Genomic DNA, 20496 nt, shown 5'->3' with positions numbered 1-20496 from the left:
CTCCCAAACACAATAGTTGAATCAGATTAAGATGAACTAATGATACATTCATTTTCAAGTGAATTAGTATAAATCTTGGAAGATGGAAAATAAAGGAAGTTATTTTTCTGAGTTTGTCTTTCTGACACTTAAATGGAACTGTTATAGAAAAAACAGTATTTAGTCATTTGCTTCTTTCAGATGGCCTATTCCAATGATCCTCAGTATGGAAGCGTTTGCAGTCTGACTGTTTCCTCTTCCAAATTTAAGAATGGGCCAGGTTGCTTGCCTTGTTTTTTTAAGTTCATTAAGCTGAGATCTCTGCCTTGACCTTACTATTTTATACTTTAAATGTGTAATTCTGGGAGAGAATAATTCATCAGGGTGACTAATAGTAGTCCTCAGAGCTTTAAAAAAGTTCCTGTTGCTAAAGATGTTTCTAATTAGCATCCTCCTCACATTCTCATGGCAAGCATCTTTACTGTAGATATGACACATTAGTTGTTGGATTCAGAATATAATATTTGGGATGATCTGATGGACAGGATGGCTCAGGTCCACCCAGGATATTAGAAACTGAACTAATATTTATTTAAAAGACCCGTTCAAGATGTTTATCCCTTTGGAGTCAAGACACTGGTGTCCTTATGATGCTTAAAGACATATGAAATCCTTCCCAAATGTTGAAAATATTCACATTTTTGCGAAGTTACAGCATTATTGTGTATTGTATCTATTTCTCAGCACCTGCGTAAGAAATCATCTGTCTACTTTTTCACTATCAAATACAGTTTACATCCATTTTCTTCCTCAGAACTTACCTGCATTTTCCCACAGACATTCTAGACAAAAAATAGTAGCCATGATCAGTAAAGACAAAAATTCAGTGAGTTTAGTTCTGTAGGATCTTAGACAGGCATGATTCGTAGTTTTGTCTGTGGCCAATCCAATAGCAATGGCCAACAAAGACAGCCTCAAACCACCAGTTAGATATAGGAGCTGTTTTTCTGTCCGTCAGCACATATATGCAAAAAAAAAATTGTTTGAGCAAATGACAGATATTTTCTTGACCTTTTAAGCCTTCCTACCAAAACAATCCAAATAGTTTGCTGTGAACTGTTTTTACTGAGTGAAAAACAGATGAGCTATTTTTCTACTTGTATATACTAAGTTTCTAATTATAATTAAATATTGGTAACAGCCTTTTGGCAAGTCTGGGGTGATTGCAATTCTATGTCAGGTTCTGCAGGAGGCTGATAATAGTTTTGAAGCCCTTTTTATTGCTGGCTGGCTCAAGAGTCTGTCACCTAGCAGTGGTTTGTAGTGGCTTGAATTCATTCTCATAGAAGCAGTTTTCTATTTTTGACAATGAATTTCTTGAGATCAGAATGGACTAAAATTTTCAGTTTATTAGGCAGTGCACTTTCCATTATGGTGTTCAAAGGAGTGGGTGTCTGCATTTTTTATTGTTATAGTTTGATTCACTTTTCATTGGAAGGTTCAACTAGTGGAAGACAAGAATTTCTTCACAGACTTGTGGCCCAGTTGTTGTAAATCTACGTGACATTTCTACTTCAATTTGGCTCCCAAGAGGGGATCTCCTTATTCTAAAACTTACCTTTGCTGACCTTGTTAGAATTTAGCTGGCTTGAACATTTATTTTAGTGTCTTTCTGATTCGGTTATCTGAAATTTGAGAGGAGGAGAGTTGTTAATTATTGATTAATTTTTGCAATTTGGAAGAGAAGACATTAATGTTGGTGTAGTGATTATTTCAATCCTTCTGTACACAAACACTTAAGTGTTCCTGTAATTCCTGTTGTTTTCTTCTGCTTCCCGTTGTCAGTCCAGTTGAGTTGATGCATCAACTCCAATTCCTAGTTTTCATATCTTCTTTCATCTTTTGTTTTGGAACAACAATCTAGCTTTTGACTTCCATCGGTGAGATGTGAGGCTCCTTTTAAGACGAGGAAATTACTTACTTTGTCGTTACTTTTCCAAGAAGATGATTGCGTATCAGTTATTTCTCATGCTGTCATCTTCCTTCAACACTTTAAGGCTCCATCTTCTTTTTTTCTTTTGGTACCAGAATTTTCTGTGTTTTTATTGGTCTTTTCATTTTAATCATATGCTGATAATCTTTGGGATGGCCTACAGCCACACTGTTATATGGCTAAGAGCTAGAAGACCCTATAACTCAGAAAAGAAAAACAAGGAATGAAACAAGTACCCAGCTGGCTTACAAGCTGCAGGTGATCACTGATTCTCCAGGGATGCTTCTGCTGTGAGGTGGAGCTGTATCCAGGACGTTATGGTGATACTGGCTTTAGCAGTACCCAGTTGCTTCCCACCAGTGGGAACTGCAGTCATCCAGCACCTCCTGTGCCAGCACAGCTGCTCTAGAATTGCGTGTGAACTGCACACAGTTCAAGATATAGGTTGGTCGGTACAGACCTAGTTTTGGCTCACGCTTTTCAAACCCTGGAGTTCTACAGGAAGAATGAAGATGCTATACAGAAAAATGAAATATGAAACAAGTAATTTTGAGTTTCAGAGGAGTGAGGTGGGAAACATGAAAACTGCATCCTTTGTGTTTTTTTAAAAACTAAGTCATATATCTGCATGCAATTTTGTAGCAAATAATTTTTGTTCATGTATCTGCTTTCAGGAATTTGTCACTGTCCCACTAAATTCTGCAGAGAAAACAGGATCATGTAATCTCACAGGTCTGTGGGACTCCACAGAATATTCAGTTGCCATTCGGTGTATCAGTGTTGTCTCAATATTCTGGAGTGAATGGAGTAGAGGGAAAACAGTAAGCACAGAAGAGAAAGGTAGGCTAACTATTTAGTAAGTTTTTCTTTGGTTATACTTTGGGGCATTAGGATTTAATAATGGAAAACTGTATTTTCAGCATATTATCAATCTATTGAATTTAGAATTCTGTTGTTTAAACAGAACATGTGTATTTTGTTTAAATATAGAAGAGGGAAAACTGAACGACGAGCAAGGAGTGGAGGAGATTTGAAAGGTGATGCAGAAAACATAGGGCTAAGGAAGAAAATGGGTGATAGATAGACAGTGAAGAGAGGAAAAATTAAGAGTATACATGGAGACTGAACATTGGTAAGAAGGATAGTAACAGAAACGTAGTGTAGCAAGTATGTCCAATAAAATGAATTATAAGTAGAGAAATTAAATTAGCAGTTATAAAACAAGACTAGAAAATCTCCTCTAGAACTGAACAAATAAAAGAAAGTGGAAGGAAACTTATGAAAAGAGAGAAGCTGTACTAATTAGGGAAAAATTACACAAGAGAAAACTTTTTAATAAATTGCTTTCAGACTGTATTTTTGAAACCTTTTGATTGTTTTTACCATATTACACCATCTTTTTAATATAACAACAAATTTCAAGATATTTTTATGTCTTTAAATAGCTCCTTCAGAAAAAGTGGATTTGTGGAGGGTAGTTGAGTCTTCACAATCAGCTGGAAGTAGATCTGTACATCTTATGTGGAAGGTATATACTCTTTTTGTGAATTGATAATCATATTGGTATCCTGCAGCTGATGTTGCTTTTGAAGTATTTTAGTGTTTTAAGACAGATAACTGCCAGGGGTTTTTGCTGTCATCAGAAAAAAACTCAGTGAACTAAAGCAGGATTGAAAAGGCTTTTGTTTACTGAACGGTAGATGAATAGGGTTTTGTAATCTCTGCAGAAAGGAAGGGTTTAATTGTGTTCAGATCACTGGAAAATCTGACTGAAAGTTCTTAAAACTGCTCTTAAATAATACGGCTTACCAAAGCTGTGTTTAAATTAACCTTAATCTTCTAGTAGAGTGACCAGAGGCTCTTTGCATTTCAAATCTCAGTATTTGACTTTTGAACCTTTCCTTCAATGAAGTTGTTGCAGCTGACTGTCCTGAAGATGGGACTGAAGAAAGTACCTTGCTTTTCTAAATACAGTATAATCATTTTGTAATTTAATCTAGACTCTTTAATACAGTATGTACTTTTGGTTATACGAATAACACTGTGAACTACTTACTACTGCATATTTTTTAATAGCCATTAAACAGCTTTCCACCTTCTGGGAGAATTCTAGGCTACAAAATACAGTATTTTCCAGAAAACAATGCTGCACTTAAAATCACAAACATCTCTACTGATAAGAAAATTATTTTATTTTTAAATGAAGAGGCGTATATAATATCTATTACTGCCTATAACTCTGCTGGAAATTCTCCTGAAGCTATTTTGAGGATTCCATCCACTGATGAAAAAAGTAAGATTTCTCAATATCGTGATACATTTTTCTCATTAACAAAAAAATGATCTTCCTGACATCTCTTTAAGTTCTGTTATAGTGGAAGCAAAATTGTGCAAAGGACTTTTGTCATAGATCTATATATATAGAACTGTATTATGTACAAAGCTGGGCTACAAAGTAGTCCATTACTTTTTACTAGAAGAATATTATCTGGTTGTCACATTTTGCTATCACATATAATGTTTTTGTTACAGATTATTATTGTTGGGGTTTTTGTTTTGAGATATAGTTGTTAAAATATCAGCGCTTTCTGATGTCTTATTAGAATTTCTATTTTGTTACTTTCTTGAGGATTTTTTTTTTTTTTTTTAACTTGGACCTCCCAAATAAATTTGTAGAGTCCCACCCAATTCTGTCTCATCGCTCTAGTAGGTCATAAAATTGTTTACCACAGGGCATTATTGCAGTGCATTTAAAAACATCATTCAAAGATGTGTTTAATGAAGTCCCTAAGATGCGTCAGTGGAAGCAGAGAGAGAAACATTGTGTTTTTTCTCATTTCATAGGCATTCCCCATCCCACCCGCAGCCAGTGTCAGGAAGCTGCTCTGCTCTAGCACAACAGTTGCGTTCTTTGGCCCTTAGGTTTAATTCTGATATCTTTGTGAGCCAGCAACATCCTGCTGGCTCCATGATGCAGAAGAGAGGTTGCATTTGACACACTTGAATCACTTCTCTTACATCAGTTGTTCCTGAAAGAAGTGCAAGTGTCCCCCTGGAATTTCTCAACCAAACGTCAGTCTAATTAGAAAACTGGATATGTAGACGTGGTGTCATCTTGTCCTGGAGGTTGCTGACTACCTCTCTATCCACTTCTGTATCCCACAATAAATATTTTTCTGATTTTTCCATGCTGTGATATGCTGTTTTTCCCAACATACATCTGTCTTCCCTTTGCTTCACCAGGTCTTTTTTCTCCTCTGCTTTGCCAGCTTGTGTTTTCACTCAGACGTCCATCACCTCTGTTCTGCAGGTTGATGGTTCACTTTGCTTCACTATCATTCATGACCTTGCTGACTTGATTTACTGTTTTCCTATTGCCTTTGTCATCTCAATCAAAACTTGCTTATTTGCACTACCTGTAAAATTGGTAGTAAATTGGTTTGTAAAATTTTACGAACTGTAAAATTCAGATCCTAAAAGAGAGACTGGTCTTTGATTTGGTATGTGTAAACCTCCTCAATCCCCCCCGCCCCTTTTCATTGTACCAATTCTTATATGCTTCATTTTAAAGTATTTTGAGTACGTGCATGTGACTTTTTAAAGGTATAAAGTAACTTTTTAAACTTTTTTTTTAACCTTGACTAAGTCCCATACTCTTCTAAAGAAGCAGTCCCAGCCTGCTATAATTGAGTTATTTTCTTGCTGCAGTTTTTATGAAAGTAGAATTGCGGACATTTTCTGTTAAATTTTCAGCTTCTCAGATTATTGAAACAGTGAAGACCTTTACAACACATGAAGACGTGGTTGTGGAATGGATAGCCTCTGAACCAGAAGTAACCGAGTATGTAGTTGAGTGGTATGAGGAATTGGAGACAGATCCTTTTGCTAGATCATGGCAACATGTATCAAATTCTACAAACTGGAGAACTAACAAAAGTATGTTCATGTATCAGTTACACCTGTAACAATGTACAGAGATATATATATGTATTTATGTATATTTATTTATGGGTAGATCAGAAATAACAAACAAGGATGAACTCGTCCAGCTTTTCTCGGACCATTTTAAAAAATAATAGTATTATTACATGCTTTATTGAAATCTTTGCATATAATTTAACAGCAGTTTTAACTCTCTCAAATTTTCACGCAACATGCAAGATGGTGTTTGCTCCCATATAAGACTATAGGCTAGAAATTTAACGTTTAAGCACTTCTGTGGCTTGATCTTACGCCATGAATCTTCCAGCAGGGAGGCGTATGACAGAGGTACACTATTTTAGCAGAGAAATCTAGGACCAAAAAAATGAATTTGAAGATGAGAAAAGATCATGTGCCTTCATGTGTGTTAGAGAGAAAGCAAGAAACCTGAAAGAGGCTTTGAGGGAGAATTCTACTTTAAAATAAGCAAGTGGAGCGATTGGTCAATCTGGCATGTTAAGTATCACATAATCACATTTGCATTATGACCTAAGGTGTTTCTAAGGGGTTTCAGTGGCCTTATAATGCACTGACAAATAGGTGAGGATCTGCTCACATTTTTGTTTGGGAGGATGACTTTTTTTTAACAGATAATCTCTCTAAGTAGTAATGTTTTCGCTATATTTATGTAGTTTCAATGAAAAACTAAACAATGTGCGGAGTTCAAGAGATACGTGCAAAGGCAAAACTGTGAATGTTGATGTCGATGTGAATACCCCATGCATGTTACCTTTAGCTAATGAAATGCATCTGCTTTTCTTTATACATTTGGATTTTTTTCTACAAACACAGGAATAATGGTGAAAATGTTTAATATAATATATGTAATATATGTGATAAGTGAATTTTGGATTATTGGTTCTTTGGTTCTCCATTAGTGAAATTAAATTTATCAAATTTGAAAGCGGTTCTTGTTCATATAAGGATCTTTCTGAACTCTACATTAAGGAAAAAGAATTTCCAAAGTTTTCAGAAGACAAGTACCCTGCATTTTCTGAAGTGAAAAGGAACACTTGCTTCGTTAACGATGAATATAGCTAGCTTGCCCATGAAATTTGTCTTACTGGCTCAGACAACAGTGATTTAAATACTGTTTCTGTGCTACAGTAAAACAAATCAAACAAAAATCTGCTTGAAGTAAAATTCAAGAGCAGTTTATTACACATTGAACTGAGATGAGTGAGTCTTGAGTCTTATGCTGAAAATTGCACTATTTCAGCAAATTACTGTGAGCAATAAACACTATTTATCGCTGTTCTCAATATATAGAAAAACAACTTTCCTCCTCAGCATTATTAGGAGATCTTTGTTTACCCTAAGCACAAATCACATTAGAAATGTCAAGGCAAATTCAGACTTACTGTTATTCAGGCCTGATTCTGGCACTCTTTAGTGGAATTGTTTTAAGGATGACATGTGGGCCATCATAACTTTTGCTGGGTTGCAATAGATGTAAGGGACTGAAAAAGCAGCAGAGAGCTGATATAATGCAAGGGATCTGTCGATAGCCATTATTCTTGCTGAACAAGCTGCAGAGCTTGAGGAGGAGTGCTCTAGGTAAGCCTTTACACTGGTTTCATCCCATGGGGTATAAAGCCACAGATGTGTCTCCTCAGAGTTGATGAGAGTTGCTTGTAAGTAGGGGGCACACCCTGTTGATTACGTGGCTGCTGGATTGTTCAGAGTTCAAAACTTCATTTCCAGAAGCTTGAACTATGTCTTGAAACATAAAAAATTCTACTGCAGAGATTTCACTTGTGCAGTTGTACTTTAGGTCAAGCTGGTTAGAAGCAGATCTGCAGTTGGCATAACTGGAACATCAACGTAGAGTTAAGATGGGGCTCCATTGTGCCTTTTAAGCTGTTTGATGCATAAGACAAAACTCTCTTCTGCAGAGCAGTAAACCTAAAGATATGTGAAATTAAAAATATTCCTGGAAGTATCGTTTTATACTGGTTATTTGAAAATAAAAACTTCCTCCAAAACCTTAAATTGTTACGAGATGAATAAGTGGCTTTGTGTAGAGAAGCTGTATAAGGCTGAGGTATAATTACCCATTCAAAGTATTTCTAGTGAAAAATGAGTCAGAAACCAAGTGCTGTTATGAATACTACTAAATAAAATTCATTGCGTTGAGGGCAGTAATGAGCATTTGAGCCAATAAATATATATTGCATTTGCTAAAGATTTGAAGAAAATAGAGGTCTGTAACAGTATATTTAGAACTGCACTGTGATTTATTCTACTTCCATTGTATTAATCTCACATAGAGAATTGTATGTAAATATTCCTTTTTTTCCCTTACAGAAAACTTTAAACCATTTATATGCTATAACATCTCAGTGTATCCTCTCTATGGAAATAAAGTAGCAGCTCCATATTCCATACAAACTTATGTTCAAGAAAAAAGTACGTATTTTAAACTAATAATGTTGTGAAAGGTGTGTTGTAGTCTGTCTCTGAGGGTATTATCTCTGAGCAATTTGGTACTGGCATTACTGAAGGAGAGATGTGGATGCTGAAAAAACCCAGGATTTGGGCTTCCTGATTTCTGTTCATAGATCAGCTACTGAATTGTTCAGTGAAGAAAATTTGTATCTTGTGATACAGGTACACTGCTGCTTGAATCCACTCGTTTGTTGTAAAGTTTACGTACTGTATATAAAGCACTTGGAAAGAGGATAGCCACAAACATGAAACGGTTCTTTAAACTGGCTCTCTCTTAAACGTTACAGCTCATGTAGATGTAATTAGACTTGATTTTAATGCTTGACTGCATTTATCAGTCGTAATATATGAGGAAATTCTACTCAGAGAATAAAATGGATGGTTTGAAAAGCTTTTTGCTAAATTTTATAATGTAACAAAATATTTGCAGTCCTGCACATAAAAAAATGGTAAGAAGCCATGACATTTGTGATTGGATAGAAACTGTGGATGAAATAGTGTTTTGGTCAGGGAGGGGAGGAAGGTTTCTTTATTTATAGAAGTTTAATGTGAATTCAGTGATTTATACAGCCAGCTGTAAGAATGTAGTTTACTGGTGATTTTAAGATTTCGGGTGAAAATGTCCATTTGTGTGTGTGTATATAGGTTTATGTAAGTGTGCACGCACACTTTAGTAGTACAATGCACTACTAAACAGCATTAATTACTAGGAGGAGGTAATGGAGTATTGTATGTTTGAGTAATACTTACTAGCACAATTAGAACTTTGTTTCAAGTGCTTTCCTGTTTATAGGGGGCTGTACTAAAGGTTGTCAGAGAATGGGAAGGAAGATACTTGTTTTAAAATTGAAGCACAGAGAACTCTTGCTTCAAAGTTATGATCAATACACATGAGGTTGTATTGTAAAAGTAGAAAGATTTTTCTAATGTAATGGGCAAAGACTGGGGGTGCTGGAGACCCCAGATGAATCTCAGGTCAGCCAGAGATGTCCTGCATACACAGCGACCTTCACCTGAGTGCCCCCATGAGTGCGTAAGGATGTTTTACCTCTTGATCTCTCTCTGACTTTGTGGGGATAGAACCTTTTAATGATCTTGAGGTATTTGGATGCAGTAACACTGAGAACTACGCAAACGCCAGAACAGATGAGGGGAAGTATTATCAGAAGAAATCACACGTTAAAGAGGGTGAGGAAAGTTAGGGGCTATATCAGAGCAGTAAGATGACATATTTACTTGTATATTTGTTGCCCCTAATGTAACTGGTAGGTGTGAAGTAACACAGATGGAGAACATTGCAGTACTTACACTATTTTACTACTTTTTTTCTAATTTATAATGCTTTTGTGTAGAGCCATCAGAAGGACCTGTGGCTGATACAGACATTCCGGGGAAAAATGAAGTTACAATAAAATGGAATGAGATTTCAAAGGATAAAAGAAATGGATTTATCAGTAACTATACAATATTTTATAAACCTGAAGATGGAAAAGAATTGAGTAAGTATACATTAAACATCAATGCTTTCAACAGGGTTATGACAACCTGCTGTCTGAAGATAGTTATTTTCATCGTTATTAGCACACTTTGTTATTGTATGTTATAAATATGTCTGAAAATACTGGTACTAAAATGTGGCTTACATAAAAATTAACAAATTTTTTAGGTTTAATTGAAATGGTGGGGTATTCTAGTGAATAGTACCTGCTTTAATACTACATGTGCATTCTTGCTTAGTTTCTTTGTTCTGAACTTACTTTATACAGCACTGCTTGCTCTCAATTAATCTTTTTTACTATTAGTATTGTACTACCTATGGTAGTACAGCCATGACTGTTGACCACATCATCTTTTCTGCTTCTCAGATGCAAATCTGATGGATGTCCAGGTGATAAATTTAGTCAGTGTATGGCAGCATTGTCATTCCTCTTCCCTTTCCAGGCCAGGATAGAAACTCATATATAAGAGGCTTTTTGCAGATTGTTCTCCATTAACAGTAAAAAAAATCAAATTTGCAGGATTATGCCAAATTAGAGAGTATTATTAGTCAGATACTTGCTGTTTTCCCCTTTTACGTATGTAGTAGTCTCCCTCCATCTTCAAATCTCTCTTCCATTGTGACACATCTCTGAAGCCCATGGAAGAAGTCATGACAGAAGTAGAGGAGCTAAAGTGGAGCTAAAATATACTGGAGAGTCATAGATCCTGTGCAGATTCATGAATTTGAACCTTGTGAGGGTTCGGTGAATTTTAAGTTCCGTGCATGTCCTTGGAACGATGCCTTTCCCAATCACTGAGCTTCTGGAACAGTATGGTGGAAATGTTCTGGTAAAAATGTTTTTACAGTCAGTTTTATAATAAAAATAGTAAATAATAGCGAAGAAGCTAAAATAAGCTGTCAAGAAGTAGTTTCTTTGGACATATTTTTTAGATTAATTTCTTTAAATGTGCTTGATTTTCTGTGCTTGGTATTGCTTTTCTGCTCTGGAGGCTGATAGCATAACTTTTTGAGCATATTCTTAATTTCCTACCTCAGGAGTAGTATCCATACAAGGTGTCAGTATAATCCTATCTATTCAGAACTTCTCTAGCCTAAATCTCAGCAGAATCTTTTATGAGAAATGGTTCGGTGACCTAAATTTGTTCTTCTTGTATAGACTATGAAGAATGCTGTTGGATCATTCAATGCTTCAGAAATGGCTCTTTTTCCTCGTTTGTTTTAGACATCACTGTTAGCAGACACCTAACATAATCTTTTTTTAAAAAGATCTCAAACTTAGAAATCTTGTGATGTCTTCAGTTGCTTCTGGATATCCAGTTCAGAGCCGGGGCAAGAGTATTCTTGGTAATTTTTAAATTAGAAAGAGGAAGCTGATTATTTCTGTCAGATTCAGTCCTCTACATGCAATTTTTCCTGCCATGTTGGTTTCTGAGCAAGTTAATGCTGACTGCTTTGTGTGGGGTGATCCTCAAGACATGCAGCCTCATGTTATGGAGCCGTATGTCTCCATAGTACTTCTAACATAAAGCAGACTGTGCCGATTCCAGGGGTTCAGATTAGTTTCTTTGGGAAATTAGTTTTAAATAGCAACTCAATGGAGTTAAATTTAAATGGCAAAACCCTACTGTACTGATGTTTTTTGAGACTTCTCTGATGTCACATCTTTTTTATAAGAATAGAACATGGCGTTTGTGCCAAGGTGACTTCACTGGTGGCCTTTTAACTCTAGAACTTCACTTTCCCCTCTTTGACTTAAGAGAAATTCAGTTTGTTTAATTTCAGGGCATATTGCAGCATATCTATTTCCTTGAGTGTTTCTTGACTGAACTGAATGATGACATGACTTGGCTTTGACTTTATGCACCAGAAAATGTTTTAGTCACTTTAATTTCATAATATGAACATGCTTTTAATACTGTTTGTAAATGTAGAATGTTATGATATATGCCCTGCTTAAAAAAATTTGAAAGTGAAGCACATCATACTAATTCCAGTAATGGAGAAGCTATTGGAAACATTGAGTTCTATTCAGAAAAGCATTTTGAAACTTGGAAAAAAATTCCTGTTGATTTTGGCTTTCCTCTAACTTTATTGGGGTGATATCCCAGTGCTGATAGATTGCATCCTTTTGGATGATTGGTGTCTAACTGCATGTACTAGAAATATAGTTAAATTTCACAAGCTGCAGAAACTATTTTAAGTTCTTAATTTCTGAGCCTAGGTTCCAGGAAATAAAGTTCTCAAAGCACTGTTTTCAATGATAAAATAAACTACAGGAGATCATAATTTGCCTATCTTTAATATTAGCAAAAAATGTGTATTTATTTTTAAAAGTAAATGCATAATGGTTTATTTTTTTTCTCTAAATTTTTAAGTAGCATTGATAAACATTCTTTGGTAATTTACGTTTTCTCTCTCAAAGGACTGATAAGGTCGCTTTGTATTTCAAGTTGTCTTTAAAATACTTCGTGATCTATCATTGTAAAAGATGCTAAATAAGTGTGCAGTTCCCTGATATAACACTATTTTGTGTGTTTATTGATATAAATTTTCTCCGAAAAAGATGAAACGGTGAACTCTGATGTTCTGCAATACAGACTGAAGTCCTTACAGGCTAATACGCAATATACTGTCTATATCATGGCAAGCAATGAAGCTGGTGGCACCAGCGGAGAGCCAAAAACCTTCAAGACTTTGAAATTCAGTAAGTAATATTCCAGGTTAGTTATTACTATCTTAAAAACAGGTTTGGGAGTAAAAAATACAAGACATTATTGTTTAGGCATTTGTTAATTTCTTTTTATTTTTTAAATTAGTGTTAAACAAAACAAGAAAGAATTACCAACACTAGCTGAATTTAACTCAATTTCACTGATCATCTCACAGACTAAAAGCTCAAGATTAGAAGTCAAATCCCAAAATCTTTATTTTGGTGTCAATAAAGCTGTGGAATACTATGGGTGTTAGTGGGACCAACAGTTTGTATGCTGTCAATTATGGGATGGGGTGCCTAACAGTTTATTAAAAAGCAGACACGTTTCCATCTGAGATACTAGGTTTAGAATAGCTGTGCATTGCATTGCATCTCTCCTGCTATATAAGCTTAACTAAAAAATGAGTGCACAGGTTGTGGCCAGTGTGGGGGGGAATATCGTCTCCTATTTCTTACTATTTGTTTTAGCCGTATTTTACCAAGGAGGTTGGTATGATGGCTGCAGACAGTTCAGCAATTCCTCATTTCTACTTCTGGAAGGATGTTTTCAATACATACATAAATTGTCATAGTGGTGGCCAAACTGAAATATAAAAAAGTGCATGAGCTATCCTTAAACTTGTCATGGGACTCGAAGCTAGCTTATTTTTTTGCCTGTAAATTCATCCGCTAGTTTGCTACTGAAATGCAAGGTAAGTTAGACTATGCTGAGGTCTGGTCTCTATTGCTGTTAGTACCTACCTCTGGTACTTGGAAGCTAGCTCAGAAATCTGTGCACTGTTTCAGTCAGAGTAAATGTATTTTTTGTGTATTGAAAACCTATCTCCTGCATTGAATTTACTATTTATTTTGTAGTAATAGGCAGAAGTGGCCCTATATGGCAGTTTTAGGTGACTCTAAAATAACAGGTGCCCAGAGAGGTGGTAGATTCTTCATCCTAGGTGACTTTCAAAGGTTGGCTTGGTATGACCCTAAGCAACCTGATTCTAATTTCAAAGTTGGACAAAGTGACTTACAGATGTCCCCTCCAATCTGAATTATTGTGTGTGATTCTACTAAATAACGGAAATTTTAAAATGCAATACATCAGTTCCTGAGATATCCTGAGAAGTCTCATCATGAGCTGCTTTTCTGGCTCAGTAACTGTGACTTGTTGGATTCAAACAGTCATGTTTTGACATGTCGTACAATGAGTACCATACAGTATTCTGAGTAATTTTGGCTAGTTTTGACAGAGCTCTTTAGAATTGTGCTAATTGGATGTTGAAAATCAGCTGTCTTAAGGGAATACATAAAGAAATGATAAACACCTGTGGGTTTTTTTTCCCCCTCTAAAGATAAAGAAGATGTTATTTTCATTGCTCTACCCGTTGGATTAAGCATGTTGTTTCTGTTAGGCCTTTGGATAACATGCACTTTGAAAAAGCACGCGTGAGTACATTTTTCTACCTTCTAAAACTGAATGCAATCAGTTAATTTTGACTTGTAAAAGGCAAAGTTTTTTATATCTTATAAATGCTCTTGTTGGGTTCCAAACCAATGTCAAATTAAGAAAATAAGCAATTGGAGTGACAAATAACTAAGCATACAGGTTATCTTGCAACTGCAGTTAATGTGCTATAGTCCAAAAATAAATATTAATTTTAGAAAGTGCAGTAAATCAGAACAAAAGAAATAGGAGAAACAGATCTACATATCACCTATATCAGTTTATGGAAAACGCTACATACCATTTGCAGTTCCATGGTCAATCAAGTGAGGGGAGCATACTTTAAGTCAGTTACTGAAAAGTTAATAACGCCAAAAATAAAGTTTCCCAGGCACTCTTAATATATCTGCTAGTACACCACTAGAACACATTTCACATAACCTTTTTTGCTTTTCTTAGCTACATTAATATTACTTTTGTTAGTTTGTGACGCTTCCCTTGCGCTGTAAAGAGGTCATGAAGAAACTAGAAATTACATCATGTGAAAGCATTTGGATGCTTGATCCATGAGTGTGGATCCATATCTATACACGATTCATAATCCTTTTATCTGCGGTCACAGATGTCCCCTGCCAGATTTTAAATTGCTTCCTCAGAGCATGGGGATGCTGTAACATCCCAAACATGACTATGAGGATTTTTTAAGTTATAAAATGTGCTTTTCTTTAGCATGAAAAGTGACTAGGTTGTTTGGCTGAAGCTTAATAAGAAGGTTAAAAATCTTAACTATTTTGGGGTGTTCTAAGGTGATAGAACCAAGATTGTTGTCATGCGAAGCATCAGGTAGTAAGTATAGCTGAAATAGTAAGTATAATTTCCAACTCTTTACATCTTCATCTGTGTTCTGTGTTCTGAATTTTTACAATAGTAAGAAACTATGTTTTGATTCTGGAGAATACTTTGAGATGTAGTCAAGTGTTTATATTCTTGTGTAGATCAAACTGCAATGTGAAAAGTCAAGGTATGGCCCGGTTTTCATTCACTTACATATATACTCAGTATCAATGAGTGATTCATTCTGTTTCCTGTTTACTGCTCCATTGGACAGTTATAAGCTACAGTGTCAGTTAGCATCATTTATCTGCTGTTAACGTAAGATCTGAGCGTAGCTCTAGTATGGTGCAGTGCTAGGGACACTTTCCTAGAGCAAAGCTTACCGCAGGTGGCTTTTCACTGAAGAACCACCCTGAAACATGGATCACAACAGGTTCTGTATACAGCCTTATTTTGGCATGCTATTATTTGATCTACTATAAAATAAAAAAAATTACTTTTGTGCATTAGTAATTTTTCTGCAATGTCTCTGTAATCCGAGATTTTTACATGTTGACATTAATGTGAGGGAAAACAATTTTAACAAAAAAGATTGTGTTAATATAGGAAAGACTCCGTTTGTGAAAGTTTGATACTTCAGCAGTATTTGGGCTTTCTGGAGATTTGTTCATTTTATTTTTAATAATCTATTTCTTTCATCATTTGACTAAAATTCCTTTCTCATTGATAGGTTTAAAAAGGTTTGCTGGCCTGATATACCCAATCCTGCGGAGAGCATTGCAGTGGAATGGCCTCTTGATGCATCTACGGTAAAAATTTTATGTATTCAAGAAGGGATCAAATGGAGAGAAGTCCTTCTCTGACAGTCATTTTATGACTAAATAAAAAAACCTGTTGAATTTCATTCTTCTATTTAAGTGCTATAAAATGCTCTTCATTGTATTTCAAACTAATAGCATATATGCATTTTTATAAAATATATTAATTTAATTTTTACATGATAATGAGAAATAATGTTTTGAAGTTATGAAGTGATTGGTGGACATGGTTTATTAAATAAAGTCAATTAAATTTCCTCAAGTTACTGAATCTACTGAGTCAGATTCCCATATCTGGATATCTCCTCCCTTCTCCACAAAAAATGTAATGCAACATATAATAAGATTTGGTGTATTATTGTACTAACATTTCCGTCTTTTTTATTGTTGGATATTTGTTCCTTATTAAAGTTTTGATGTTTATTTGAATGGAGTTGATGAGGTTTACATAGAAAGTGTAATCTGTGGAGAATGGGATTTAAACTTTTGTCTGAAAAATGGCTGGTTAGAGTGGAAAAGATGGAAACAGTCTGAGCCTGATTCCGAGCCTTCATTGAAACTCCATATTTTATTAAGCACAGAAAACCTAATATGAAAGTGTTTACCAAATGACAGAATAACATTGTCATTTTTAGTACTCATATAACTGCGTCCCAGCTGAAATGCAGATGAACTCTTTATTAATGCACTTTTAAAATTAAAGAGTCAAACAGACTATTATTATATCCCTACTACTATTATCTATCCCTTTATAACTTTTCAACTTCTCTCTTTGTACTGACAGAATAATTCGTTTTTGAAGGGAGTGACATCTGAGGCTAAAACCATAAACTTTGAAGACATAAGCGTTTTGGAACATTGTTTTCCTGAAGAAATCCAGGAAGGATCACTCCTAATGAATTGTGAAAACCATGTTTCTGAATGTACTGATATTAATACAAAAGGCATGATTAATGGAGATAAAAAGATACTGTATAATGAAGAAAATGAGGTTGCTAAATGTTTTTCACCATCCATGCCTTATATAATTACTGATCAAGAGGTCAGAAGTCAAATCCCTTCAGTTCTGAAACCAGCGAAGGAAATCCAACCCATAGAAATGCTAGAAGATGATTTATGTAAATCCCAACGGTCTTCAATTAAAAATGAAGAAAATGGTAATGAAGTTTTAAAGCTGGAAGATTTCAGTGAGGAAGCACTGTTCAATCCATACCTTAAAAATTCTGTTAAAACAAGGGAATTTCTCATTTCTGAGAACTTGCCAGAACACAGTAAGAATGAACCCAAAAGCCAGTCAACTGTCTTACCTCCTTTTCAACAAAATGTTGCAGGACAATCCTATATAACACTGGACGTGTTTGCGCTGGCCACATCTCATTAGCTAGAGAGACCTTTCCTTTGTGAAGTCCCCTTGTGAGATACATCTTGGCACTGCTGCTCATATGTATTCGTATGTTCTAACCTGGCTGATCTCAGTTAATTTGGATGAAAACACCCCCTTCCTTTGAACAGCTGTGAAGTAATTTTTTGCACGGTGTTTGTACCCGTCAGGGTTCACTTTCAATGTGGGATGGGGTTTTTTTTGTCTGTTTCTGTTTTTTTACCAGATAGATGTGTCAGTAGTGAGGCAAAGGAAGTAGCTTTTCTTATTTCCTCTTAGTTTTCTTGTATCAGTCTGCTAAAACAAACTGCGAGAGCATCCAGCAGTGCAAGCATCTCACTGATTTCCCCCCGGGCAACCAGTTCCCATGGCTGAGCTCTGCTGGGGGATCATGGACTGACTTGAACAGAGCCAGGATCTGCCGAATCCTTCCTAAGTTACATGGAGTAGGACTACTTTCCTGTTCTTATTTCCCTTGATTGTTTTATATCTGGTTTTATGTATAGTGTTCCTCCTGTTTCGCAAATACTTGGTAGATTTCAGTAATTGTCTTTTTGCGTCTTGACTCTTGAATCAGTGGTTTGGCTCGTAGTTTTCTCTGTCTTTAATGAGAGGGTATTTCTTATGTATATGCTATTGACTTACCTGTATTTTGGAAAAGGTGGGGTTATGCTAGCTTTGTTGCTTCCTTCCCTTTCTCTTGTGTTTTTAATCATACTCTGCATTTTGTGCTGCCTTTGTCTCTTGGTTGTTTGCTGCTTTTTAAAAGTCTGTTTACTGCAGGCTATCTTCTTGTCTTGTTCCTTTGCCTCTAATTTCTCCCAGTTTAAAACTGTGTTTCCCAGTTGAGGTTTTGATACTTTGAACAAAAAAAAAATTCAACTAAATACAGCATCTTGTGTTGGAATAAGCACTGAGTTTATATTTAGGAAATTACTTTTCTGGGAAGTATTGAAAAAACACTAAGTCTATAAAATATCCTCAGATATCTTCTGGTAACTGATTTAGGATTAGAGATTTCTGCATGAAGGCTATAACTTTTGTAATTTGTTTTATGATTTTGATAAGTCATAAAATGACTTGTAGTTTCCATTTTATACAGCAGCAGTTAAGCAGGAAACTCCATCACACTAATTTTTTTTCGGCAGGGAAGAGGCTATTGCTGTAAAATTCGTACTGAAGTATTTACTCTGTTAAATGACAGTTTAAAAAAAAAGAGATGGGGCATCAACTCTAAGTAAAATGTGTTAAAAGGGGGTGTTCAGTATGATATGTGTAGCATATAGTTATTTTAAGACTTTAAACCATTTTCACAGTATTTAAAGGCTTGACATCATCAGTCTTGTTTGCGCGTAACTACAGACTTCTTTAGGGGTGAAAAAGATACAGGAGTCATGGGGATAGAAAAAGGAGAGACAAATGTGAATAGGAATAGAAAGCCTTTCCTTTCTCCGCAGGACGAGGAGTGGGAGAATGGAAGATATATTGTCCAGCATGAATGAGGAGGCTGAGCCTTACCCTGGATGTATTGGCTATTACTTGCATTGTGTTGGGGAAGACGGTTTGCATTGCGTTGTATTGGGGAAGTCAGGGTAAAGTTTGTATTTTCATCTATAGTTTGGAAGCTGCTTTTACTTATAGCAATGTTTGTTTAGTTTCCAAGAAAGGATAAGAAAACAATTTCTGCAAATGTTCCTTGTACAGCAACACTGATTTCCACCCCCCCAAGTTTGTTGGATCACTTTCCCAACCACGGTGCTATAAGCCAAAACGTGTGTATGTTTGTTCTTAAAAGCCCTTGCTTACTTAGGTAAGTTATGCTCTGAAATGAGCATGGGACACAGCTTTGGTTGGGTCAATGCTCCTGCTGCTTCACTTGCTTCCGGACTTCTCACCCACAGCTACACTGCCGTTTCCTAGGGCTCAGAAGTCACTGACTCAGTCAGAGCAGTTTTTTTCCCCTTAAATCTCAGTATTTTGTTTTATTATCACAAGATTTAAAAATGAACACATACAGAGATATTTTGGGGCCTGTCTAGGAATTGTTTAGCAGCCATATGAAAGCTGCATACTCTGAGTTGCATGATTGAGTCAGGTAAAAAATAAAAATAATGCAATCTTTAAAGGATCATTAGAAGGCGGAGGTTCTTGCTGGGTGGTTTAGATAGGATCACCCTATGACATCTCTTAGCTTCTGGAGTGTAAGTAACAACCTGCTTTTCCTTCTCTCTTGCTATTCTGCTTTTCTCTCCTCACTTCTGATTTCCTTGCCCATTATTTTCTCTGAACAAGAGTAATGCAGTAAGTGGGCTCAGTACATCTCAGAAATCAAGGCTGCCTTTCGTCCGTGCTTTGGAATGCCAGCGTCTTGGACTTGGTTTGTTTTGCATTCAGAGTTTTACTGTTTCTGACATTTTACAATTTGTCTTTCAAACTAATGTTGTGAACCATGAAAAAAATAAAACTGAGAGCACATGGAAAAGTTTTTCCAATTTATACTAAATACACCATTTAGACATTTTAGATTTTCATATTCATTTAGAAATGTGATCCTATTTTGAGAGGGATCCAGATTGGGTATTTGGGCAGTTATTCCACTTTTATAATGTCAAGTGGCAATGGTAGGACACTACAATACTTTAACATTTTTGGTACATTTTTTTACAGAACACCTGGTTTCATTATTCCTAGAGAGTGCTTTTCCTAGATTTCATTTCATTTCACCATCACTGATCTGAAAAATGCCCGTTTCTACCCCTCCTTAAAATGCAGAAAATTAATCTCTCAGGTGTGTGGGTTTTTGCAAGGTTAATAGAGATCAGCTTGTGGCATAATTTCAAGAAGATAGTGATGCATCTTCAGAGTTGTCATTCTTCTGTGCATCATACAAATAATTTCTTTCTGACCTTAAGGTCAGAAATGCCTTCTTCCCTTATGCCCAGGGAAGAAGACCAGCCTGGCTGAACAGAGAGCTTTGGCTGGAATTCTGGAAAAAAGGGAGAGTTTGTGACCTTTGGAAAAAGGGGCAGGCAACTCAAGAGGACTACAAGGATGTCGTGAGGTTATGCAGGGAGAAAATTAGAAGGGCCAAAGCTCAGTTAGAAATGAGCTACTGCAGTAAAAGACAATAAAAAAAAGTTTCTATAAATACATTAACAACAAAAGGAGGGCTAAGGAGAATCCCCATCCTTTATTGGATGTGCGGGGAAACATAGTGGCAAAGGATGAGGAAAAGGCTGAGGTACTTAATGCCTTCTTTGCCTCAGTCTTCAATAGGAAGACCAGTTGTTCTTGGGGTACCCAGCCCCTTGAGCTGGAAGACAGGAACAGGGAGCAGAACAAAGCCCCCATAATCCAAGGGGAAATGGTTACCGACCTGCCACGCCACTTGGACACACACAAGTCTATGGGGCCGGATG

At 36.0% G+C, this 20496-nt stretch overlaps 1 protein-coding gene across 2 annotated transcripts in view; it reads left to right on the top strand.

Annotated features, from left to right (window-relative positions):
* The window catches only part of IL31RA (interleukin 31 receptor A), a 45832-nt gene extending 26273 nt beyond the window's left edge, over positions 1-19559 (top strand). For both annotated transcript variants that reach the window (XM_075138357.1, XM_075138356.1), the window contains 10 exons: positions 2647-2812; positions 3418-3500; positions 4049-4265; positions 5726-5908; positions 8261-8362; positions 9754-9900; positions 12466-12606; positions 13953-14046; positions 15609-15687; positions 16481-19559. In XM_075138357.1, the coding sequence (XP_074994458.1) occupies positions 2647-2812; positions 3418-3500; positions 4049-4265; positions 5726-5908; positions 8261-8362; positions 9754-9900; positions 12466-12606; positions 13953-14046; positions 15609-15687; positions 16481-17077 (1809 nt within the window). In that variant the 3' untranslated portion in view covers positions 17078-19559. The remainder of the gene's footprint in view (positions 1-2646; positions 2813-3417; positions 3501-4048; positions 4266-5725; positions 5909-8260; positions 8363-9753; positions 9901-12465; positions 12607-13952; positions 14047-15608; positions 15688-16480) is intronic.
* Positions 19560-20496: the final 937 nt, after the last annotated feature.

The sequence above is a fragment of the Calonectris borealis genome, chromosome Z, assembly GCF_964195595.1.
Source record: "Calonectris borealis chromosome Z, bCalBor7.hap1.2, whole genome shotgun sequence".
Lineage (NCBI taxonomy): Eukaryota > Metazoa > Chordata > Aves > Procellariiformes > Procellariidae > Calonectris > Calonectris borealis.
This window is presented reverse-complemented; position numbering and strand designations above follow the sequence as displayed.